Raw genomic sequence first — 26,158 nt, forward strand, 5'->3', positions numbered from 1 at the left:
GAACATTCAAACACTTTCTTGAAGTTTAAATTGAAGTGAAAATTGCTATATTCAACCATCACTACTCGGTACAACTCTGCTGGTGATGTTTGCCAAGGATCATTGCCTGATCCAGCTGAAAATAACTGCTCCAGGTGTCTGTCATTCATGTGTTTTGGCATCCTTAAATAATATTAGGATATTAGTAACAACTTAATTTTACAATGGAAGACGAATAAAGAAATTATTGTTAAAGTAGCCAATGAGATTTAAATTGTTTCTTAAAAGTAGGCTAGAACATTTCATCACTACAGAGAACCCAGTTAAAGCAAACTTCAACTAAAAGATCCTTAACTTGGTTTGTCCCACACAGCATACCAAAATAATGTACCGGTAATTTTATGCCCAGTGACATCTCACCTTTCTTAACAAAGAATGTGAAGAGAATGTTTATGTTTCACAGGAGCTGCTGCCATTTTCCTTTTACTGGATGGCTACTGGCTTACCAGACAAAGTACAGGGTTATATCTGCCTTTGTGAGCTTTCTCACAATATATTTTTTTACAAAGGGCCAAAGGAGGGTCAAACAGCCAGTTAGTTCTGTTGTCACAGAAAGCCAACACCACAAGAGAATAAGTTTTACTGAATAGAGCTGTAAATGTGTAAATGTAGGGTATGTGTGAAATCATATTTGTAAAAGAAGCTAAGCCATAGCTTTTTATTTTTTGCAATAGAGCCCATGAGGTGCTCAGGTACCTTTTAAAAGGAACCCATGGAGGCTGCCATAATTATTTCCTTCAAAACAATACCAAAGACGAGTCCTGCTAATCTTTCTGGTCAGAAAAGTCCAACTCACACACCTGAAACAAGCATGCAGCTAATCTTGTCGGATTGTAGTAGGCAATAGAACAGCAGGACAGCCAGGCAATGTGCATTGTTGAAAAGGAAATACATGTGGCAGCCTCCATATCTCTCACTATGGGTTCTATTTAAGTTATTAAGAACATACAATTATTATTATTATTATTATTATTAAGAAATATAAAAAGCCATAAAACATTTTTTGTATTGTACATACAGGAAACTAAAAACCCTGTACTAAAAAAAGTTTAAAATAACCTTTTTTTAAAACAGGAAATTGCTAATTTCACTTCAAATCCTGACATGATGGATTTTGGGGGTACATATTATTTCGGTGCCGCTCAGTTTGGCGCGGGGAGAGCCGAATGATGGCATTCCCCACTGCCTCTAAACTCAGAGGCGGCTTTAAATACTATACCTCCTCCGAGTTGTCGCGACTCGGAGGGAGATGTAATTCGGGGTCTGGCATCTGCCAGATTGGGTGTGTAATGTCATTTCTGTTTTACCATATCGCAAATTCATTTATGAACACTGTGGTACTGTTGCAAAGTTTTACAACATATGATTACCATGGAGACAGTCACAAGCATCCAGCCTTTCTCTTAATTCTGTGTCCTAAATTTGATGTTCCAAATAATTTTATGTTACCTAGATTTGGTTCTCTAAGGCATAGCTGTTTTTCTTATCGCTGTTTGTTTGCTTTTTGTAACGCACATCAAACTACTTTATACCTTTTTCTTACTACTGATAACCTGTGATATATAAATATATTATTGTCACTATAACCTGAAGGTATTATTGTTATTACCTTTTTTTATTTTTTTTTTTAAACAATATACTTGGTAAGTTGAGTTAAATAGTGAAACATGTTAGGTGGATGGAGTGAATTAATCGGGAGCTACACTGTAAGTGGCCACTGGAAGGTGCTTCTTTGCTATTTTCATTCCGATTAAAAAAATGTATTACACTACCGTCAATATAGCGTATTGCAAGCAGCAAATTCAGAGATGCAAAGAGCCTTCCACTGTGTTATAAATAACCAATCCTTATTGATTCTATTGGACTGAATGTGGTTGGGAGTCGGAACAATCAATGAAGTAGGGCCGTGCATCTTAACCACAGCTGTATGTGAATATATGTATATGTTCAGGAAATCATACTATTTATTTATATACAGTCATCATTAACCCAGGTACAGCTCAACAAATATTTACAACTCAAATTTTAGACCTTGCTGCTCAGTCCATTGAGTACAATTATATTGCTATATTATATAAGGGTTATCATACAATAGCAGGCTACTCATACCTCAAAGGGACCAATTTATTAAGCAACTATGGCTTTCTATTTCACAGTTCACCTCACTTGCAAAGAATAATGATGCAAAGATGTATTATTGCAAACAACAATAATGCTTTGCATCTCATTGACCAGCTCTATTGGCTAGTCAAGCTTATATAATCTATCAATCATTAAGAAAATGGTCACAACTGTGTGGCCCGGGTTAACTGAAGGTCAGCCCACTGAATAGGACTCTTAGTATCAGCAACTCTCATTAAGTTAAATATTTTTTATCACCTAAAGGTATACTGTGAGCAAACCGGAATGTAACAGTGACACAGACAAAAATTCCGTTGTTTCTTTATAATGAAGCTTTTGTGTTGAAGAAAATTACATTTCACATTTTTAGTGTAAAAAAATATTTAGGTTTTTTTTTTGATAAATAAACAGTATAATGGTCTAAAAATCGTCATAAGTGTTGTCAGTTATCATCAACATAGTATAAAAATATAAAAATATAAAATAGCATAGTATAAAAATGTAAACATTATGATGTCATGCTTCTGCTTATAATCGTTACAAATATTAAAAATAAAGTTTTTGAACATGTTGTTAACCATTTTTCACTAATCTTAATCATCCTTCCCACTGCATTAAGGTAAATGTTATCCTTTGTAAAGCACTTAGGGTGCACTCAGTAGGCCACCCTGGATCATTAGGAAGTCTTGCTAAAATACTCCTTGTTGATTAAGGGCTCTGTCACACCAGAGCTGATTTCTGGTATTTTGACACAAAGTCACTACTTTGCGTTAACCAAGGTAAAATGAAAGTCCACGCGTTTTGGCACATTGCGGTACGACACACCCGGGAGCTTTTAATTGTCGCACACAGGCGTTTTCCTGTTGGGTGAATTATAACTTCTGCCGCTAATTAGTGCCGCACCGCAAAATCCCGACGCCCACACCATAGATCATGACATTTGCCGGAATTCGGCTCTGTCATGTAATGTGAAAGACCTCAAAGCACTGGCTCCAGTCAGGACTCGAACTCTGGTCTATGCCAAAGGTCTTGTCATTGACCAGCACCTAATCCAGTCACTCTGGTGTCTGAAAAGTCATCAATCTATAACAACTACGTTTTCCAGAAATTATCCTAGTTCATCTAGTGTAGCTTTTACATTTTTCTCATGCCATTATATTATTCACATATTTCTCAAACCAGCCTCAACTGAAAGGTATGGTGCTTCCAATGCAAAGAGAACGTAATTAGATTGAAACAGAGTTCTAAGACAAATTATAAACTGGGGACATTCCCAATTACTTGTTCTGTACCACCAGGCTCCAAAGTAGGGTTCAATACAGGTAGTACACAGACAAGAGAGCAGATATAAATGTTACAGAGCATCATGATAACCTCAATGCCTATACAGTTTATTCCAATTTTCTCTCGGGTTAATCATTGATGCACAATTACCAATTTTAAAATGCTGTAACAACAAGATATAATGTGGGAAAAGAAGTAGAATAAAAATATGAAAATATTATAGGGAACATTTTCTTGCAACTTGCCAAGATGAATGGTGCCTGATTGTTGGCTTCACTCCTGCCTAGAAACTAAAGATAACCGACATAAACTTTACCACCAGTAAACAACGTCATTTCAAACTGTATTTCCGACCTAACTCTAAGGGCTCTTTCACATTAGGGCAGACTTTCTGCGTTAACGCAAACGGAAGCCGTTTGCGTTAACCAAGGTAAGATGAAAGTCCATAGACTTTCATTTTACCTTTCACACTCGACGCTGCGTTTCGGTGCGTTGCGGTTCCGACGCACCCGGGCGCAGTTTTTCCTCCAACGCACCCGCGAGCCGGCGTTTTCCGTCGGGTTTAATTACCAGCTACCGCCGCTGATTGCGTCGCACCGCAGATACCCGACGACACGCTGCAGGCAGACAACGTGTGCAGGAGAATGGCTCCTGTTCGCGTTGTCTGATGTGAAAGAGCCCTAACACAGTGACACAACATACAAATGCTAAAAATACAGGAAATAAAAGTAAATGTGTTTAAAGAAAAAACTATTATATGCATAAATTTAGACTCCATCATGGAAACTTTTTTTTTATTTCATTTCACAGTGGAACTGAAATTTAACTTGGATCAATATGTGAATAAGAGATACCCAGGCCTTGTGAAAATAGTCCGTAATACAAGAAGAGAAGGACTTATCCGAGCGCGAATACAAGGATGGAAGGCAGCCAGCGCGCCAATCGTTGGCTTCTTTGATGCTCATGTGGAATTCAACACTGGATGGTAAGAGTGAGAATATCACAATACAGACCTTCCAATCAATATGTTTAATTTATTCATGGCTTGACAGATTGTTTTAATTAATGCCAGGAATTTTGTTCAGCACATAATGGGCCAAAACCATAATCAGGCCTGTGTATGTTTTCACGGGCAAGCAAGGCAAGTGCAGGGCTATCAGCTGCTTTTTCATCAAACGTTGCCTTCTAATTATAATAACACAACAAGCTTGTGTATTACATTACATTACGTGTGTATTCAGGAAAATACAAAGAACAAGGTCATAACTAGACTTTGGCATTCATTACGTTTATTTTTCCACAATTTTAAGTGGATTGTTGCATTGCAAGAAGAGTAGCCCTGGTTCATGCAGAACAAAAGCTTGTGTTTTTGTATGTGATGAAAGATATGTCAGTTGTACAAGGACAGATCCATACTGGAAACTAGTAACAACCCATCTTTCTTCATCCTCAGGCCCATTAGAGTTGCAGCTCAAACAAAGACACAATGCAGCAAAAGAAAAACTTGAATGATAAATGTATTTATAATGCACTTAATCTTTTTCTATAGAACGTGCAGAATCTTTAGAATTGTAAATATGGTGACTGAATGGAGAGGCACAAGGCCGACAAGCCACTTGTTGGAATCTGCCCTCTCCAACTTCCATGTCTGGAAGTGTCTGTGTGGAGACAAGAGATACATAAATTCAGTATTGGAAATGTTAGCGCTCAAGCAATAAAGTTAAAGTGTAACTAAACTCAGAACTTTCTTTCTGCTTTAAAAGATTAACCACAGCATAATAACCTTCAGGGGGAAAAATCGTTGTTACAATTTATGGAAACCATAACTTGGTTTTTACGTTCCTGAGAAGTACAGAAAGGGAATTGCCTCAGTGTTTCTGTGTGAGCAGAGAGCCAAAGTAGAGCTCACAGCTCTGATGCACAGCTGCTGATAAGATCAAATTCAACACTTTGATCTGGCTAACCAAACACAGAACACAGAGCAGTGAATTTATTCAGCCACTATATGTGGAATAAAGACTTTTCCACTGTCTGCTGTGCAAGATTGGAAGTTCCGATCGGAAGTGTGGAAATTGTATTTCTGCTGAATTTGAATGAACATCCCCACTGCCTACTTGTCTGTTTATTTTAGGCAGTGTTTGTTTGCACTGTGAGAGACAAGTCGGCAAGGGTGGGGGGGTTGCCATATGCTTCAGATCCTCCTTGAACATAAGGCCCCTGCCCTTAGGCCCCACTGAAACCTTTGAATGTATTGCAGCTCAACTGTCAGCAGAAGTAAACATCAACATATTGCTCATATACCGCCCCCCAAAAAATGGTCCAGCCTTTCTTAAGGAAATATCTGAACTCTTATCCTGCGTAACAGTGGAACACCCTAGATGGATCATCCTGGGAGACTTCAATGCATGGGTGGATGATCACGACACCCAGCTAGGAAGTGAACTACTTCTCATAATGAATGAACTGGGTTTCTCTCAGGCTATCAACCTCCCCACCCATACGAAAGGGCACACCCTGGATCTTATATTTCATTCCGGACTTTTAATATCACACATGGATATAAACCCAGTGGTATGGTCAGACCACCACACCATCCACTTCTCTCTGACAGCACCAGCGATAAAACACAGAGGGAAAGAACTCATAAAATACCGTTCACTGAAAGATGTCTCACCCCAGCACGTTCAGAATATCCTCAACTTCGACGCATTAACCAATCATTGCGCAGACCCAGACTCCATGGTCCTGATTTACAACCATGCAGTGTCATCTGCCTATGACGCCCTCGCTCCAGTTCGCATCAAACGATCTACACCACTTCACCATGCACGGTGGTTTGACAGCTCACTAAAGGACCTAAAGAAAGAAGTGCGCAGACTAGAAAGGAAGTGGCGAAAATCTCAGAATTCAAAAGATAAACACACCCTTGTCTCTCACCGGGAAAGCTACCAAAATGCGATCACCAAGAAAAAATCCTCCTACCTATCACAGGAGATCGCAAAGGCCGCCAACAGACCAGCCCAACTATTCCGCACAGTTGATAGACTATGTAATCCATCCTGTCTAAAACCCACTATAACTCCCTCAAAGGAGCTATGTGAGAAATTTGCCTGCTACTTTGCTGACAAAGTATCTTCTATTCGGTCTCTCATTCAGTCCACAGCACCCAAGACTCATGCAACTAATGGAAATAGCTGCAAAAACAACCTAACACCCTGGACTGATTTCAAAAGTATTAGTGAGGAAGAGATCTCAGACACCCTCTGTCGTCTCCACCAGACAACCTGCGACCTGGACCCTGGACCAACTAAACATATGCTGAAATGCCCTGACCTGCTTGGTCCAGCATTTCACAAAATAGTAAATTGCTCTCTGCAAGCAGGGAGGTTTCCTACCTCTCTAAAAGAAGGAATCATCAAGCCCCTTCTCAAAAAACCTTCCATGGATCCAGATGCTATGAGCAGCTACAGACCTGTCTCCAACCTCCCCTTCTTAGGTAAAGTTATTGAAAAGGCTGTCTATCTGCAACTTGAAACCAGGCTGTCAGTAAACAACATCCTGGACCCTCTACAATCTGGCTTTAAGAAACACCACAGCTGTGAAACAGCCCTCATCCAAGTCTGCAACGATCTGCTCATGGCAAGGGACAGAGGGGAATGCTCCATCCTAATCCTGTTGGATCTCTCAGCTGCTTTTGATACAGTTGACCATGAAATCCTGCTTAACAGACTGCAGGAGTACTGTGGCATCAGTGGATCAGTCCTCCAGTGGTTCAGATCATTCCTGACTGACAGAACACAGAGAGTAGCCCTAGGACCTATAATGTCCAAACCTGCACCTCTACAATTCGGAGTGCCACAAGGATCAATCCTATCCCCTCTGCTGTTTGCAATCTACATGTTGCCACTCGGTACACTTATCCAACGACATGGCCTGACGTACCACTGCTACGCCGATGACACACAGCTATACCTGTCCTTCAAACCTGGTGGAACAGACCCTACCCCAAAAATAAACTCTTGCTTAGCTGAGCTTCAGGCATGGATGAATGATAACTGGTTGAAACTGAATGCTGACAAAACTGAGGTCCTGTTTGTCCAAAGCCAGTGCTCGCCATCAAAACAGCTCTATCCTAAAGCAACACCAATCAGGATTGGGAATTCAGACATAAACAGCTCCAACCTTGTGCGCAGCCTTGGCGTACTAATCGATGGGGAATTGAGTTTCAGAAACCAAATTTCATCTGTAGTTAAATCTTCCTTCTTTCATCTGAAGAACATTGCAAAGATTAAACATCTGATTCCCCCAGAGGATCTTCAAACCCTAGTCCACGCCTTCATCACATCACGGCTGGACTACTGCAATGCCCTTTATGCTGGCCTCCCCAAAAAAGACTTGCGTCGCCTGCAATTAGTGCAGAATGCTGCTGCCAGATTGCTAACAAACCAGCCTCGCCACTGTCACATTACACCGATCCTTCGATCACTGCACTGGCTACCAGTAGAATGGAGAATACTCTTCAAGATTGGACTGCTGACATTCAAATCCCTGCACAATCTGGGCCCTGGATACATGAAGGACTTGCTGAAGCTGCACCACACCTCTCACAACCTCAGATCAGCAAGTTCTATAAACTTGGTCACTCCCAGAGTGCACCTCAAAAAATCTGGAGACAGAGCCTTCTGTCATGCTGCCCCTACTCTTTGGAACTCCCTACCACACCCAGTAAAGACAGCACCATCCCTGGAGCTATTCAAATCCAGACTGAAAAGCCACCTGTTTAGCCTGGCATTTCCAGATTTATAAAATTCTTCCCCTGTACCACGATGGTCGGAGCCATGCTTATGCGCTTTGAGTCCCACGGGAGAAAAGCGCTTTACAAATGTTATTTGTTGTTGTTGTTATTTGTTGTTTCACTCTTTTATTTGTTTTATTGTAACATTGTTGTTATTTTGCAAAACTCAGTAAAAAGATTATTAAATTTTTTTTATTAATATGCATTTTAGAAAATAACCAAACACACATTGAAATACAAAAAAATAAAATGTCCAAATCTTAATCTGTTATTTACAAATGTTTTTTTCTAAGTCTCAGATTGACTAAAATGCAATAAATCACTTTTAAAAAATTCCATCATATTTAGACTCCATAAGCTCCCCAAAGCCCACTACATGGCAGAGATAAATAAGACACTTTAACTGTAATCAGATCCTGAAATTTTTAAAAAATTGTACAGCTTTAATTTTGTCTTGGGCAGCTGCTAACAATTTCCGAATGCCACTAATTCAGTGGAACACAGCTTCTCCAGTGCTTTTCCAATTACAAAATTTCACCCTCAGTTAATAAAAGTCATCAATTATTTTGCCTGAGGAAAAATGTTCAGGCATTTTCGTGCCTGGAATGCACAGCAGCTCTCACTAGATGTATTCTCAGAGTCACACATTAGACATCTCCAAATGGTATCATCCGGATTCTAAACTTTCTGCTCAGACTCTGTCTGCAATTATGGATAATTATTGAATTAGAAGTAGCTGGGTAATTATCACATTGCATTAAAGGTAGCCATACATCTGTTAATTCTTTTGGCAGAAATTATTCACTGCTGCCTCTATGATCTATAAAGCTCCAATCAATTTCAAACAATTTATTACTAGAAAGGAACATGATAAAGAGTGTTGTAATGAAGGTAAATGTGGTAATGCAGTGCTTAGATAGTTTGTGTAGTCAGACCATCATCAACTCATCTATGACCACCATTACACTACTTTTTTTTTTACCCTTCCCTAATGTTGAATATGGTAAATTGTTTGCAAATTCTAAAGGTCTATCTATAAAACGGCAATAGTTTGCATGGATCAACACTGTACAGTTCACCACTCATTCCTGCGACCAGCCGCACACATTTCTCTATGGCCCCAAAGGTTGATAAAGGTGGAGATGTGCAGTGTAGTAGTAGCAATGTGCCTCAAGCAATCACATCTTTATAAATTAGGTGCAAGCAATTTTTTTGCATTAATTTGCATAAATGTGAGCTAAAAGTCATTAAGATAAGGCCAGATAATTCCTAATCTAAGCAGAATACTGCAGATCTCATGATAGCATGACTTTAACTAAGCTCTAACTTCAACCATGGTTGTTCTACCAGCCATAATACAACAGTACTGAAGAACAAAATCATCAGAAACTGGATCTGCTTCAGAATAAAGCCACTATAGTAGCTATTGCAGCTCATATGGCAAAGAAGACTCATCTGGCATGTCTACTATACTTGGCAGACATTTTATAAACACCAATTATGCTACAGCTGTTAGCAAGGACTAAAGCGCAAGCTTAAGTGTAAAACAGAGTTCACTTCTGCAGCTCATAAAGCAAAGAAGGCTCATCTGGTGTGTCGAATACCCTTGGCAGACATATCCATAAAGAATTCAGGAGTCCATTCAGTCTAAACAAATGTAAAAAAAAAGAAATGGGATTTCAGTGACAAGAGAAACAAATTGGTATTGACATGACTGGGCATAAACCTTCATTGTGATCATACTTAGTCAAAGGTTCCCCAATGCACATGCACTCTCAAAGCCAAGAAACTTCACAAAGACATATGAGTTTTAGGAGTTGGTTCACGAAACCGTGCTAACGCAATGTAACGCGTGTGAAGGTTTACGTGCATAAAGATTAACGTGTGCGAGCTAACAAAGTTCTTCACACGGTAATGCGGCAAAATGTGTGCATTAATGCGAGAAAACCATTGTTAGCACGCGCACGTAAAACTTAACGCGCGTAAACCTTCACACGCATTACATTATGCACTAAACGCATTGCACCCCCATGCTATGCATTAGTACAGTTTCGTGAATCAACCCCTTAGTGTGAACTGGCAAAAATTGACATACATAGACTAATCTGTTAATTTGGTAAACATACTCAAAGTCACCAGCAATGGTTAGTAAAAGTGCCATTCAGACTGTTGCAGGTCTTCTGATACATTGTTAACCCCTGTACTGGCAGTAGGTATAGGAGTCTAAGTGGCCATGGGTCTTCCCCTAAAAGGATTATGGACTAACACTCCTGGTGGGTGGCAGACTACTTTGCTGCCTAATAGCCACCCGATTTCAGCCCCAAGAATTGCCCCACGAGCAACAGAGACCACAGGAGGTATTAAGCTGGCCATACACTAGGCCGATTCCCCGCCGATCGACAGCAGATTCGATCACTGGGATCGAATCTGCTGTCACATAGTTCACGCTACACGCTAAATTTCGATCAATTTCGTCCTGTAATAGATCGATCCCATCGATCGCTCCGTGCGGGAAATTACCGTAGATCGCCCGCGGGTAGGGAGCGCGTCGCTAGCGGCATTCGAGTGCCCGACGACCAACGCAATACAGCTGCAATACATTACCTGCTCCGCCGGCGCGACTCCCCAGGTCTCTGCTGTCTTCTCCACTCTGGTCTGATCTTTGCGTCCGGCATGCTTCACTTCTTCCTGTCTTGGCAGGAAGTTTAAACAGTAGAGAGCGCTCTACTGTTTAAACTTCCCCCAGACAGGAAGAAGTGAAGCATGCCGGACCCAGAGACCAGACCAGAGCAGAGAAGAAGACAGCAGAAACCTGGGGAGTCGCGCCGGCGGAGCAGGTAATGTTTGCGGGGGGGAGGGAGCGGCGGCAGCAGCACCACCACCACCCCAGATTGTGAACGCTTTCATGCTGAAATCGATTCACAATCTGTTTGCAGTAAAGGCAGCCATACGATCCCTCTCTGATCAGATTCGATCAGAGAGGGATCTATCTGTTGGTCGAATCTGACGGCAAATCGACCAGTGTATGGCTACCTTTAGTGTGTATCAGGGTAGGTGGCAGGTTGATAATATATGATTTATGATTATTTTGGATTTATATACCACCAGCACCTTCTATGGTGTTGTAGAATAGAGAATACACAAAGCAATAGGATACAGATAATATACAGTACAGTTGAACAGGTTAACTAATGCATTGTAGATGGAGGTGGAAAGTAATTATCCAGTTTACAAAGCAGTAATAACAAGTAAGTTGAAAGAGAGCTGCAGATGGCTTTTACACACTCCAAGAAGTGGGCAGAGGATGGAGGGCATGAGGGATGCCAGCAGGAACCCAAACAAACTAGTGGTCAGCCCTGTAGTCCAAGCGGGTGAGAGCCCGCAGGCAAAACTCTATGCAGCTATTACTTCTATGATACTTTGAGTGCAACGTTGAATAAATTGTTTTAGGTTAGGTTAGGTTTTTCAAATTATTTTGAGGAAGTTTGAGGATGTGAAACTGCTGATATTGTATATGGTGGCTGCTGGAGACGTGGATTATACCAATTAAGTGAGTTGGAGCCTGTGAATACCCCTCATGTGCATATGACCATTGTCAATAGAGGTCCAACCATTTTGGTGAGTCACTCTCCATTTTGTGTTGGTGGCGGAACGTGGCATTTGAATTTCAGTGCTGCTCAAGCATTTTATATGATCTTAAAAAGGAATTATTCGTCCTATGATTGCAGCACAGCTGGAATCCAAATTGGGACTTTTCTGTGTACATATAGTACATATAGTGGAATGGGGCGTTGGCATCTAGGCCCCTATAGTGTGCATACTTTCTTAAAATTAAACTTTAGTACTGCATGGTGGCACGCAGATTAAAGGAGCACTACAGCGAAAAACTGTAAATTTTAAAATATGTGCAAGCATATACAAATAAGAAGTACATTTTTTCCACAGTAAAATGAGCCATAAATTACTTTTCTCCTATAATGCTGTCACTTACAGTAGGCAGTAGAAATCTGACAGAAGTGACAGGTTTTGGACTAGTCCATCTCTTCATAGGGGATTCTCAGTAAGGCTTTTATTCTTTATAAAGATATTCCCAAAAAAGTATTTAAACAATGTTGCTGGCCAGCTTCCCTGCTCCCTACACAGTTTTTTATGGCAGTTGGACAGAGCAACTGCCATTCACTAAGTGCTTTTGAAAATAAATATATCCCTGAGAATCCCCTATAAAGAGATGGACTAGTCCAAAACCTGTCACTTCTGTCAGATTTCTACTACCTACTGTAATTGACAGCAACATAGGAGAAAAGTAATTTATGGCTCATTTTACTCTGGAAAACATGTGCTTCTTATTTGTATATGTTTGCACATGTTTTAAATTTTACAGTTTTTCGCTGTAGTGCCCCTTTAAAGAAACTTGTTGTTACCCAAACTAGAATTGCAACTGATTGATGTGTCAGATTATAAGAATATTTGATTGTATGTAAATAGTTTTGAGCGCTGTGTGGCGGAAGTGCCCATTTGAGAAAACATTGTAGAGGCTTAAGAAGTTGAACAAATGGTAAGGGAAAGCTAAGTACAAGCTGGTAGTGTGGTGGCCAATGGCTAATTAAAGTGTCTTAGGTAAGAATATAAGCTTGCCTAAAGATGAGAGTTTTCAGGTTGTGCCTACAGATGGTAAGTGTGGGTGAGTGATGAACAAATTGTAGAATGGAGTTCTAGAGAAAGAGAGGCATGCAAGAGAAGTCTTTCCTGCAATAAAGAGAAGAGGTGACTTGAGATAAAGAGACAGGAGAATATTATAAGTAGAGCAAAGATTTTATGCAGGGCGGTGTCTGGAGACAAGTGTAAGTAAGAGCTTTGTATATTAGTGTTAGGATATTGAACTGTATCCTTTGTGTAATAGGCAACCAATGGAAGGACTGACAAAGCAGGTTTAGATTAGAGAAGTGAGAGGAGATGTGGATGAGTCATGCGCAGAGATCATGATGGACTAGAGTGGGACCAGATGGCTAGAAGGTAGGCCACAGAGGAAGGTGTTGCGATAATCAAGATGTGAAACAATCACGGCATGCACAAGTAGTTTCGTTGTGTACTGAATAAGAAAGGGATAAATGTGGAAATTGGCCTAGGCATTCGGAGGTACAGGTATATTGTGATAAAGTTCATTATTTTTTGTATTGTACATTGTACTGATAAACATTAGACTTTCATATATTTTAGATTCATTACACACAACTGAAGTAGTTCAAGCCTTTTATTGTTTTAATATTGATGATTTTGGCATACAGCTCATGAAAACCCAAAATTCCTATCTCAAAAAATTAGCATATCATGAAAAGCTTCTCTAAACGAGCTATTAACCTAATCATCTGAATCAACAAATTAACTCTAAACACCTGCAAAAGATTCTTGTGGCTTTTAAAAACTCCCATCCTGGTTCATTACTCAAAACCGCAATCATGGGTAAGACTGCCAACCTGACTGCAGTCCAGAAGGCCATCATTGACACCCTCAAGCAAGAGGGTAAGACACAGAAAGAAATTTCTGAACGAATAGGCTGTTCCCAGAGTGCTGTATCAAGGCACCTCAGTAGGAAGTCTGTGGGAAGGAAAAAGTGTGGCAGAAAACGCTGCACAATGAGAAGAGGTGACCGGACCCTGAGGAAGATTGTGGACAAGGACCAATTCCAGACCTTGTGGGACCTGGGGAAGCAGTGGACTGAGTCTGGAGTAGAAACATCCAGAGCCACCGTGTACAGGCGTGTGCAGGAAATGGGCAACAGGTGCCGAATTCCCCAGGTCAAGCCACTTTTGAACCAGAAACAGCGACAGAAGCGCCTGACCTGGGCTACAGAGAAGCAGCACTGGACTGTTGCTCAGTGGTCCAAAGTACTTTTTTCGGATGAAAGCAACTTTTGCATGTCATTCGGAAATCAAGGTGCCAGAGTCTGAAGGAAGACTGGGGAGAGGGAAATGCTAAAATGCCTGAAGTCCAGTGTCAAGTACCCATAGTCAGTGATGGTCTGGGGTGCCATGTCAGCTGCTGGTGTTGGTCCACTGTGTTTTATCAAGGGCAGGGTCAATGCAGCTAGCTATCAGGAGATTTTGGAGCACTTCACGCTTCCATCTGCTGAAAAGCTTTATGGAGATGAAGATTTCATTTTTCAGCACGACCTGGCACCTGCTCACAGTGCCAAAACCACTGGTAAAGGGTTTACTGACCATGGTATTACTGTGCTCAATTGGCCTGCCAACTTTCCTGACCTGAACCCCATAGAGAATCTGTGGGATATTGTGAAGAGAAAGTTGAGAGACGCAAGACCCAACACTCTGGATGAGCTTAACCTCCTTAGCGGTAACCCGGTGTGTGACACGGGGTAAGCCGCCGGAGGGTGCCGCTCAGGCCCTGCTGGGCCGATTTACATAATTTTTTTTTTTTTGCTGGATGCAGCAAGCACTTTGCTAGCTGCGCCAGCACACTGATCACCGCCGGCCCGCGCCCGATCGCCGCTATCTGTTGCGGCGCGCGCCCCCCCCCAGACCCCGTGCTCTGCCTGGCCAATCAGTGCCAGGCAGCGCCGAGGGGTGGATCGGGACTCCCAATGACGTCCCGACGTCGGTGATGTCATCCCGCCTCGTCGCCATGCGACGGGGAAGCCCTCCAGGAAATCCCGTTCTTTGAACAGGATTTCCTGATCGGAGATCGCCGAAGGCGACCGAAGCGTGCGGGGGGATGCCGCTGAGCAGCGGCTATCATGTAGCGAGCCCTGTGCTCGCTACATGATTTAAAAAAAAAAACTGCTGCGCTGCCCCCTGGCGGAATTTTTCATACCGCCAGGGGGGTTAAGGCCGCTATCGAAGCATTCTGGGCCTCCATAACACCTGAGCAGTGCCACAGGCTGATTGCATCCATGCCACGCCGCATTGGAGCAGTAATTTCTGCAAAAGGATTTCTGACCAAGTATTGAGTGCATAACTGAACATAATTATTTGAAGGTTGACTTTTTTTGTTTTAAAAACACTTTTCTTTTATTTGTCGGATGAAATATGCTAATTTTTTGAGATATGAATTTGGGGTTTTCATGAGCTGTATGCCAAAATCATCAATATTAAAACAATAAAAGGCTTGAACTACTTCAGTTGTGCGTAATGAATCTAAAATCTATGAAAGTCTAATGTTTATCAGTACATTACAGAAAATAATGAACTTTATCAAAATATGCTACTTTTTTGAGAATGACCTGTACATGCGACCACAAGAGTTCATGCTCAAAGATGAAGCCCCGCAACTCTGGCACCAGAAGGCATGTGAGCCCTGATACAAGCATAAAGTAAGCAGATACTGTAGGGGGTCGGGCGAAAATGAGTTGAAGTTACCCGGGGCTTCTAATGGTCCCCTGCAGACATCATGTGCCTGCGCAGCCACTCCCCAATGCTCCGGCCCTACCTCCAGTTCACTTCTGGAATTTCAGACTTTAAAGTCTGAAAACCACTGCGCCTGCGTTGCCGTGTCCTCGATCCCGCTGATGTCACCATGAGCGTACTACGCAGGCCTAGTATGGTCTGTGTCTGCGCAGTACGCTCCTGGTGACATCAGCGGGAACAAGGACACAGCAATGCAGGCACAGTGATTTTCAGACTTAAAGGGACTCCGAGCACAAAAAAAAAAAGAAAGTTGTACTCACCATGGGCTTTCTCCAGCCCAGTGCTGGTCGGGAGGTCCCACGCCGGCGTCCTGGCTCCTCTCCTTCTCCCCGCTCCGGAATGGCTGGCAGGCCGCAGCCCGGGCGACACTCTCCCGAGTGTCGGGCTTCTTCTTCCGCATATGACGCGGATTACGTCACACGCCGGCCGCCTCGCGTCATCATGGCGGCCGGCGTGAAAGTACTGCGCATGCGCGAACAAAGCGCGCATGCGCAGTACTTTCACGCCGGCCGCCATGATGACGCGAGGCGGCCGGCGTGTGACGTAATCCGCGTCATATGCGGAAGAAGAAGCCCGACACTCGGGAGAGTGTCGCCCGGGCTGCGGCCTGCCAGCCATTCCGGAGCGGGGAGAAGGAGAGGAGCCAGGACGCCGGCGTGGGACCTCCCGACCAGCACTGGGCTGGAGAAAGCCCATGGTGAGTACAACTTTCTTTTTTTTTTTGTGCTCGGAGTCCCTTTAAAGTCTGAAATTCTAGAAGTGAACTGGAGGCGGGGCCGGAGCATTGGTGAGTGGCTGCGTGGGCACAGGATGCCTGCGGGGACCGTTAGAAGCCCCGGGTAAGTTCAACTCATTTTCCCCCGACCCCCCTACAGTATCCCTTTAAAGGTCAAATATTGGGGCAGACAATTAGGAGTATATAATAAGCAAAGCTTGGTAAGAAGCAGGTACAACAGATGGGCACTTGGAACTTGGAAGATAGCCTGGGGTCAGAACTAAGGGGACATTTGAAATCATAAATCACAAGAATGTAACAAAATACATATCCTGTATTATATTACAGAACCTTTTTACTGAGAAAGTGACAGGTGCAATAAGCAGAAATTATCCCGGGCACAGAAAGTATCTCTTCTTAATTCTTAAAGTAGACCACTAACCATAATGTGTACATTCGCATGTAGCAGCCACTCTCATTGAAGAGGAATGGTCTGGCTGTGGCATATAAGACACATCCAGGAGTTAACCACAGATATCAGCAGCAACGTGTAAACAAGTGTGGGGTCCTATTTCCAATTGTACTAACACTCAATCAGCAATAGAGTTGGGCCGAACGGTTCGCCTGCGAACGGTTCCATGCGAACATCAGTGGTTCGTGTTCGCGTCCCGCAGGCGAACTTTTGCGGAAGTTCGGTTTGCCCCATAATGCACCATGAGGGTCAACTTTGACCCTCTACATCACAGTCAGCAGGACCAGTGTAGCCAATTAGGCTACACTAGCCCCTGGAGCCACTCCCCCCCTAATAAAAGGCAGGCAGCGGCGGCCATTACTTGTGTGCCTGCGTTAGTGAGAGTAGGGCGAGCTGCTGCAGACTGTCTCTCATAGGGAAAGATTAGTTAGGCTTAGCTTGTTCCTGGCTGCATACCTGTTCTGTTCAGTGAGCCCACTGGATACCTGCATACCTGTTCAGTGAACCTGCCACTGCATACCTTTTCTGTGAACCCACCACTGCATACCTGTACTGTGAACTAGTGTTGGGCGAACACCTGGATGTTCGGGTTTGGGCCGAACAGGCCGAACATGGGCCAGATGTTCGGCATGTTCGGCCCGAACGCCGAACTCAATGGAAGTCAATGGGACCCCCGAACGAGCCCATTTTGGGGGCCCTATGGGGTCGCAGGCATAAGGGGGGAGCATGCCCCGATCGCGAGGGGGGTCGGAAATTCCCCCCACCCCCTCCGCTAGCGCTCCCCCCTCTGCCCGCTTCCCCATAAAAAAAGTTTCAGGCAAGTTAAATAGTACCTGGTGGCTGGCACTGGCAGTGGAGTGAGGAGGAGGAGGGGTCCGAGTAGCAGAGTGAAGCGTTGAGGCCGGGCAGCGGGCGGTTCAGCGGTAGTACCCTTGTGGTACTTCCGCCCTTTCTCTGACCTCACGTCCTCTACGTGATGACGCATACGAGGGTACGCGTGACGCGTACCCTCGTATGCAGAGGACGTGAGGTCAGAGAAAGGGCGGAAGTACCACAAGGGTACTACCGCTGAACCGCCCGCTGCCCGGCCTCAACGCGTCACTCTGCTACTCGGACTCCTCCTCCTCCTCACTCCACTGCCAGTGCCAGCCACCAGGTACTATTTAACTTGCCTGAAACTTTTTTTATGGGGAAGCGGGCAGAGGGGGGAGCGCTAGCGGAGGGGGTGGGGGGAATTTCCGACCCCCCCCCGCGATCGGGGCATGCTCCCCCCTTATGCTTGCGACCCCATAGGGGGGCCGTATTGCGGCATGTTCGGGCGAACAGGGCCCTGTTCGGCCCTGTTCGGCGGGCATTAAATAGTTCGGGCGAACCCGAACTAAAAAGGCCGAACACCATCAGGTGTTCGGCCGAACTCGAACATCACCCGAACAGGGTGATGTTCTGCAGAACCCGAACAGTGGCGAACACTGTTCGCCCAACACTACTGTGAACCCACCACTGCATACCTGTACTGTGAACCTGCCACTGCATACCTGTTGTGTTCAGTGAACCCGCCACTGTATACCTGTTCAGTGAACCTGCCACTGCATACCTGTTCTGTGAACCCACCACTGCATACCTGTTCTGTTCAGTGAACCCGCCACTGCATACCTGTTCTGTTCATCAGCCAGGTGACCATATGGGCTGTAAAGCCACCAAAACCTGCACTCTCGCCATGGTGCGCACCAGTCCAGCACGGCCGTCACTACACAAACAGCTGTTTGCGGTGCGTTACACGGTGAGTTTGGTGTGTCAGTGTGAAGCAGTACCTTAATTACACTACCTGATTGATGTATACACATGCAAGATGTTTTAAAGCACTTTAGGCCTGTCATTTAGCATTCAATGTGATTTCTGCCCTTAAAACGCTGCTTTGCCTCAAATCCAGATTTTTCCCGAGGACTTTTGGCATGTATCCCACTCCTCCACCTGGGGGTCCAGGTGTTAGACCCCTTGAAACATCTTTTCCATCACTTTTGTGGCCAGCATAATTTTTTTTTTTTCAAAGTTCGCATCCCCATTGAAGTCTATTGCGGTTCGCGAACTTTTACGCGAACCAAACCTTACGCGGATGTTCGCGAACCCGGTTCGCGAACCTAAAATCGGAGGTTTGGCCCCACTCTAATCAGCAATGCAAAAAAAACCCTCACTATTTGTGTTGCTGTTTGGATTTGATTGAAAGTCAAAACCATCACAAATATTGGTCCATCCTCTAATTAGATTAGCTAGGTTAATTCCCAACCTCTCTTTTTGGGACACTGCATGAATATATCGCAATACTTTATCGCTTCTATTGTAAGGTTTAAAACAATGTTTGATTATTAAAACTAACAGGCACGGATAGAAAAATGTATAAGCTATTTTTTTTTGCTTTTGGACTTTTACACACAAAAATGTTGTGTCCTTCTGTGCATAATCAATCAGCTGTGGATGGAGGATCCACACTCACTTCCCCAGTTGGATCACAAGATATACAGTGGGTTGCAAAAGTATTCGGCCCCCTTGAAGTTTTCCACATTTTGTCACATTACTGCCACAAACATGCATCAATTTTATTGGAATTCCACGTGAAAGACCAATACAAAGTGATGTACAAGTGAGAAGTGGAACGAAAATCATACATGATTCCAAACATTTTTTACAAATAAATAACTGCAAAGTGGGGTGTGCGTAATTATTCGGCCCCCTGAGTCAATACTTTGTAAAACCACCTTTTGCTGCAATTACAGCTGCCAGTCTTTTAGGGTATGTCTCTACCAGCTTTGCACATCTAGAGACTGAAATCCTTGCCCATTCTTCTTTGCAAAACAGCTCCAGCTCAGTCAGATTAGATGGACAGCGTTTGTGAACAGCAGTTTTCAGATTTTGCCACAGATTCTCGATTGGATTTAGATCTGGACTTTGACTGGGCCATTCTAACACATAGATATGTTTTGTTTTAACCCATTCCATTGTTGCCCTGGCTTTATGTTTAGGGTCATTGTCCTGCTGGAAGGTGAACCTCTGCCCAGTCTCAAGTCTTTTGCAGTCTCCAAGAGGTTTTCTTCCAAGTTTGCCCTGTATTTGGCTCCATCCATCTTCCCATCAACTCTGACCAGCTTCCCTGTCCCTGCTGAAGAGATGCACCCCCCGAGCATGATGCTGCCACTACCATATTTGACAGTGGGGATGGTGTGTTCAGAGTGATGTGCAGTGTTAGTTTTCTGCCACACATAGCGTTTTGCATTTTGGCCAAAAAGTTCCATTTTGGTCTCATCTGACCAGAGCACCTTCTTCCACATGGTTGCTGTGTCCCCCACATGGCTTGTGGAAAACTACAAACGGGACTTCTTATGCTTTCTGTTAACAATGCCTTTCTTCTTGCCACTCTTCCATAAAGGCCAACTTTGTACAGTGCATGACTAATAGTTGTCCTATGGACAGAGTCTCCCACCTGAGCTGTAGATCTCTGCAGCTCGTCAAGAGTCACCATGGGCCTCTTGACTGCATTTCTGATCAGCGCTCTCCTTGTTTGGCCTGTGAGTTTAGGTGGATGGCCTTGTCTTGGTAGGTTTACAGTTGTGCCATACTCCTTCCATTTCTGAATGATCATTTGAAAAGTGCTCCTTAGGATGTTCAAGGCTTTGGAAATCTTTTTGTAGCCTAAGCCTGCTACTTTACATTTCTCAATAACTTGATCCCTGACCTGTCTTGGACCTGTCTTGTGTGTTCTGTGGACTTCACGGTGTTGTTGCTCCCAATATTCTCTAAGACAACCTCTGAGGCCCTCACAGAGCAGCTGTATTTGTACTGACATTAGATTACACACAGGTGCACTCTATTTAGTCATTAGCACTCATCAGGCAATGTCTATAGGCAACTGACTGCACGCAGATCAAAGGGGGGTGAATAATTATGCACACATCACTTTGCAGTTATTTATTTGTAAAACATGTTTGGAATCATGTATGATTTTCGTTCCACTTCTCATGTGTACACCACTTTGTGTTGGTCTTTGATGTGGAATTTCAATAAAATTGATTCATGTTTGTGGCAGTAATATGACAAAATGTGGAAAACTTCAAGGGGGCCGAATACTTTTGCAACCCACTGTAATAGTATTGCTTTAGGAGGTGCTTATTAGTGTTGGTTTTCAAAGTCATAACACTATTCTGAATTTACCTGAACATCACACTTCAGCACAATTCAGTACTAAACTTGCAGACAGGGGAAGGGGAAGTTCACTTGCTTCTACTTTATGGAGAGTTTCACATGACTCCATATTTCCTCTATCCAAAGCCAAAAGGAGGAACTACCAGAGTCACGTGAAACACACCATGCAGTACATGTAGATGAACACACATTATTTTTAGCATTTTTGGTTCTTGGATGCAAAAAAAAAAAAGGTTTTATATAGACGTGGTAAAAAGAAAAATATGGGTCCTTATTCAATTCACTTCTCCTTGGTGATATTTTCACATTTTATTAATACAATGCCTTTCAAGCCAAAAGAAAGCAAGTAAATACTCAGAGTAATTTTGAGGGCACTTTTCACCTACTTTTTGGTTCTTTTTCAATTGCAGTGCTCAAATGTTCCTTTAAATAGAAGATGAAAAATGATCTCCTAAAAAAAAACTTAAGAGAAATTACCCTTATTCAGTTCACTTGTTCTCCTCAGTTTTCTCCTAGGAGATACCGTATATACTCGCAAGCAAGCCGAATTTTGGACCCACAAAAAGTGGGTCAAAAGTTGGGGGGTCGGCTTGCTTGCGAGTGATGTGCCTGAGGGTCGTCCCCCCCGCCCTCTCCCACCCGCTCCCCCCGCGGCTGCTGCTATTACCTTAGCTCCGCGGGTTCCTATTCCCCTGTCCTGCTCTTAATTAACAGCAGCTCGCCCCACGGTGGCTGCTGCATGATGTCGGAGGAAGTGCAGAGAGAGGTTCCCATAGTAACCAGGAAGCCGCTCTCCGCGACTTCCTCCGTCATCATGCAGCAGCCGCCGTGGGGCATGCTGCTGTGAATTAAGAGCAGGACAGGGGAATAGGAAGCCGCGGAGCTAAGGTAATAGCAGCGGCCGCGGGGGGAGCGCTAAACTAGCTATCCTGGGCACTATACTAGCTATACTGGGCACTTTACAAACTATACTGGGCATGATACTAGCTATCCTGGGCACAATACTAGCTATCCTGGGCACTATACTAGCTATCCTGGGCAGTATCCTGGGCACAATACTAGCTATCCTGGGCACTATACTGGGCACGATACTAGCTATCCTGGGCACTATACTAGCTATCCTGGGCACTATACTAGCTATACTGGGCACTATACTAGCTATACTGAGCACTTTACAAGATATACTTGGCATGATACTAGCTATCCTGGGCACTATACTAGCTATCCTGGGCACTATACTAGCTATCCTGGTCACTATACTAGCTATCCTGGGCACTATACTAGCTATCCTGGGCACTATACTAGCTATCCTGGGCACTTTACAAGCTATCCTGGGCATGATACTAGCTATCCTGGGCACTATACTAGCTATCCTGGGCACTATACAGGCTATACTGGGCACTATACTAGCTATACTGAGCACTATACTAGCTGTACTGGGCACTATACTAGCTATACTGAGGCACTACCTTCCCATACTAGGCACTATACTAGCTATACTGGGACGCACTGGGGGGGATCATGCGGCCAGCATTTCCTACCCCCGGCTTATATGAGGGTCAATCATTTTTTCCTGGTTTTTCAGGCAAAAGTTGGGGTTGTCGGCTTATATGCGGGTCGGCTTGCTTGCGAGTATATACGGTAATTTTTAATTTTTTGCTTAAAAAATAACTTTTCAGTAGTCTGCAATTAAAAAGGTAGCAAAAAGTTGGTGAAAAAGTACTGTGAATTTTCTTGGTGGCTTAAAGGGCATTCTATTAACCACTTGAGGACCCACCCTTTACCCCCCCTTAAGGACCAGCGCTGTTTGTTTGGATCTGTGCTGGGTGGGCTCTGCAGCCCCCAGCACAGATCCGCGGCCACACAGAGCGATCAGATCGCCCCCCTTTTTTCCCCACTAGGGGGATGATGTGCAGGGGGGGTCTGATCGCTCCTACCTGCAGGCATGTTGCGGGGGGGGCACCTCAAAGCCCCCCTCCACGGCGACATTCTCCCCCCTCCCTCTCCTACCTGCTCCCCCGGGAGATCTGGGCTGCACAGGACGCTATCCGTCCTGTGCAGCCAGTGACAGGACGTCCCCTGTCACATGGCGGCGATCCCCGGCCGCTGATTGGCCGGGGATCGCCGATCTGCCTTACGGCGCTGCTGCGCAGCAGCGCCGTACAATGTAAACAAAGCAGATTATTTCCGCTTGTGTTTACATTTAGCCTGCGAGCCGCCATCGGCGGCCCGCAGGCTATTCACGGAGCCCCCCGCCGTGAATTGACAGGAAGCAGCCGCTCGCACGAGCGGCTGCTTCCTGATTAATCAGCCTGCAGCTGGCGACGCAGTACTGCGTCGCTGGTCCTGCAGCTGCCACTTTGCCGACGCACGGTATAAGCGTGCGGTCGGCAAGTGGTTAATAAGGTGTGAATATGTTACCTAGGTGAAAACTTACAAGAAAAAGTGAATTGAATAAGGGTCATGGTAAGACAATCAACCCCATAATTAATATTTGCAAGATGTGCTCATTATGAAAAGGACAAAACAGCACACAATGACATAAAGTTAAATAAAATAAATTGTAAACATAAAAAAAGAAAGTAAAAAACTTTCTTCTATTTCTTCTAAAGTACCAAGAGAACGATGGTCTTGGATAATGCCTAATGTAAGGTGTGAAAACAAATTGAGAGGTGTGCTGGGTAGATGGTGGAGTGCCTGATGATCTTCACATATGTCCTCCCATCTGTTTTGCTGGAGGTGAAACATAACTATTTTGTCTTTATTAAGGGCATCATTACTGTGGTTGAATTAACCGCTATAGATAGCAGCAGTTTCTCTTTCTTAAGTTTTTTTTCTTTTAAAGATATATCAGTTATAAAGCCTGAATCAGTGCACAATGGAAATGAGAATATTTGCATTTATATTTTCAGTACATTTACCTGGCTAGCCAGCTCATTAGCTCAGTTCCCTTGCAGCATAGGTAACAGATGCTGCACGCCTAGGAACTTAGGAGCCCATCTGTGTAATGGCTAAGGGCAAGTATGGAATAGACAGGAGCTAAGTGGTGAACTAACTAGAAGGGCCACTATTTAAAGAAGAACTCTATAATGCATTAAGTAAAAATATCTCCCAAGTTTTCTCACCTATATTAATTAATATTTAAATACCTGCTGTCCTGGTAATGCCTCGGTATTGCAGCAGATGGTGGTGAACACTCCTAGCAGTTGTCAGCCATAATAAAGAAATTGTTGACAAAAACATGCACTTGTTATTTGCTGATTTGTATCTTTATCTGTAGACTTATCCATAGAGCATTTGAGATGGTCAGTTTAATTCAGTTCAAGAGGAACTAGAACTAAAAAAAACCTATTCTATGATAGCGGGAGTACAGCAATGGGACACATATAATAACTGAGAACATAGTTTCCAGGAGGCTACTTCTAGCACATCTCTGAGATGCAGTATACAAATGCCAATAATGCTGAATGCTACTGGGAAATCCTTTTGTGGCTGTACACAGTATAGTCCCAGTTTCTTTTACTGTATGTGTTGCTCTATAGACCTCTACAGACCACTGTAAAGATCAATTTGTTGAAAACATTGTTTCCTAGTATGCTTTATGTTCATTGATGATGATGGAACACTCCAATTAAATGTCAAAGTCCATTCAAATCCTAATTCAAAAATACTTACCAAGGAAAGGCTGGCTAGTACATGACTGCCCTGTATTGCTCATCACTCCCACATTCTTCTCTGGGGTTAGTGGGTGTGCAGCCTCTTTTCCCCCAAAGCCTCCATCCCTATCCAGGGATCTAAAACCACATTGCTGCTGCCTAGTTCCAGCTTCCATAGACTAATGCTGGTTTAAGGGAGCTAGGCCCACACTAGATGGTCAGATATTTCTAGCTCCAAAGTCACTGATATGCATTTGGGACAGAAGGAGATCATACACTCACTATTTATCAGCAGGGTGCAGTAATCAATGTTGAGCCATGTTGAACCAGTCAACAGTAGCCCTGCTGTGCATTTTTAATGTAGAGCATAGATGGGCTTTCAGTGTTTCTTAGCTGTGCAGCTACTACAATAGAACTTCGTTGCACTAAATCTTGACAGTTTTCCATTGACCATATTCTACATCTTCACTGATTACCATAGCAAAGGATTTCATGTGGTCCTTACACAGCCAAATTCCACAAAAGAATTACAGCCAAGTATTATCAAGCACTATCAGCCTCTTATTCTCTCTGCAGAACAGGAGGCTGCCCATTACCTGAATGAGCAGGCCGAGAACAAGATAATTACTTATTTTGGATGTCCTAGATGTGACAGCTTATTACACCCATTAGAGCATGGCTTAATATTCCATCAGTCACATTCTGCAGTGCCAGAAATATTTCCCTGAAATATTAATAAGCACTATACAGAGGATATGTAGGCTCAATGCAAATAATAACAAAGGGGAAGAAACATGCTGTACTGCCAAAAATTGCCCCCTCCCAAAAAAAAATAATTTTGAACTGAATTAAGTTGAATAATAAAGGCAAAATAGATTCATCTAATCTTATTTATTGCAGTTTCTGTACCAGAAAATGCATCAGAGAGAGAGAGTGACTCATGAAGCATCCTGATAGCTACTTGCTAATGGAGGTTTTTATAGCAAATCCATACTCACTGTAAAGACACAATGAATCCCTGCCATACAAAGGTCTGCTTTATTTGTACACATATTCTGTGTGCTGATTTTACAAGGAGATACAAGGAGATTCAAACTTTTCCTAATGTGTATCCAGCTGCATTACCCTGTAAGAATATCACTGTGAATAAATGTGTTAAATGGGCCTATGTATTGGAAAGACTATATTAATACTCTTTGGTTCTACTTACATAGGCTAAAAAAAGATTCCATTTTTACTCTGCAGAACTTTAGAAAAGTAGACTTAAAGAACCACTATAGCGGATAAAGTAAGCACTTAAAAATTTGACAGAACCGACAGGTTTTACACTAGTCCCTCTCCTCATGGGGGATTCTGGGGGTTTTCTTAGTTTTCAAACATAGTTTCTGAACAGCTGCTAAGTCTAACTTCCAAAATAGTAAGATACCAGCCAGTCCCCCTACTCACTTGCACACTATTTTG

The 26,158-nt window shown here is 43.4% G+C and overlaps 1 protein-coding gene across 1 annotated transcript in view; it reads left to right on the plus strand.

The window, feature by feature from the left end:
* GALNT9 (polypeptide N-acetylgalactosaminyltransferase 9) overlaps window positions 1–26,158 on the plus strand; it is a 397,797-nt gene that overhangs the window by 187,135 nt on the left and 184,504 nt on the right. Inside the window, exon 4 of the mRNA XM_068243439.1 lies at window positions 4,255–4,429. Within this exon, the coding sequence (XP_068099540.1) occupies window positions 4,255–4,429 (175 nt within the window). The remainder of the gene's footprint in view (window positions 1–4,254; window positions 4,430–26,158) is intronic.

Source organism: Hyperolius riggenbachi, chromosome 1, assembly GCF_040937935.1.
Source record: "Hyperolius riggenbachi isolate aHypRig1 chromosome 1, aHypRig1.pri, whole genome shotgun sequence".
Taxonomy (NCBI): domain Eukaryota; kingdom Metazoa; phylum Chordata; class Amphibia; order Anura; family Hyperoliidae; genus Hyperolius; species Hyperolius riggenbachi.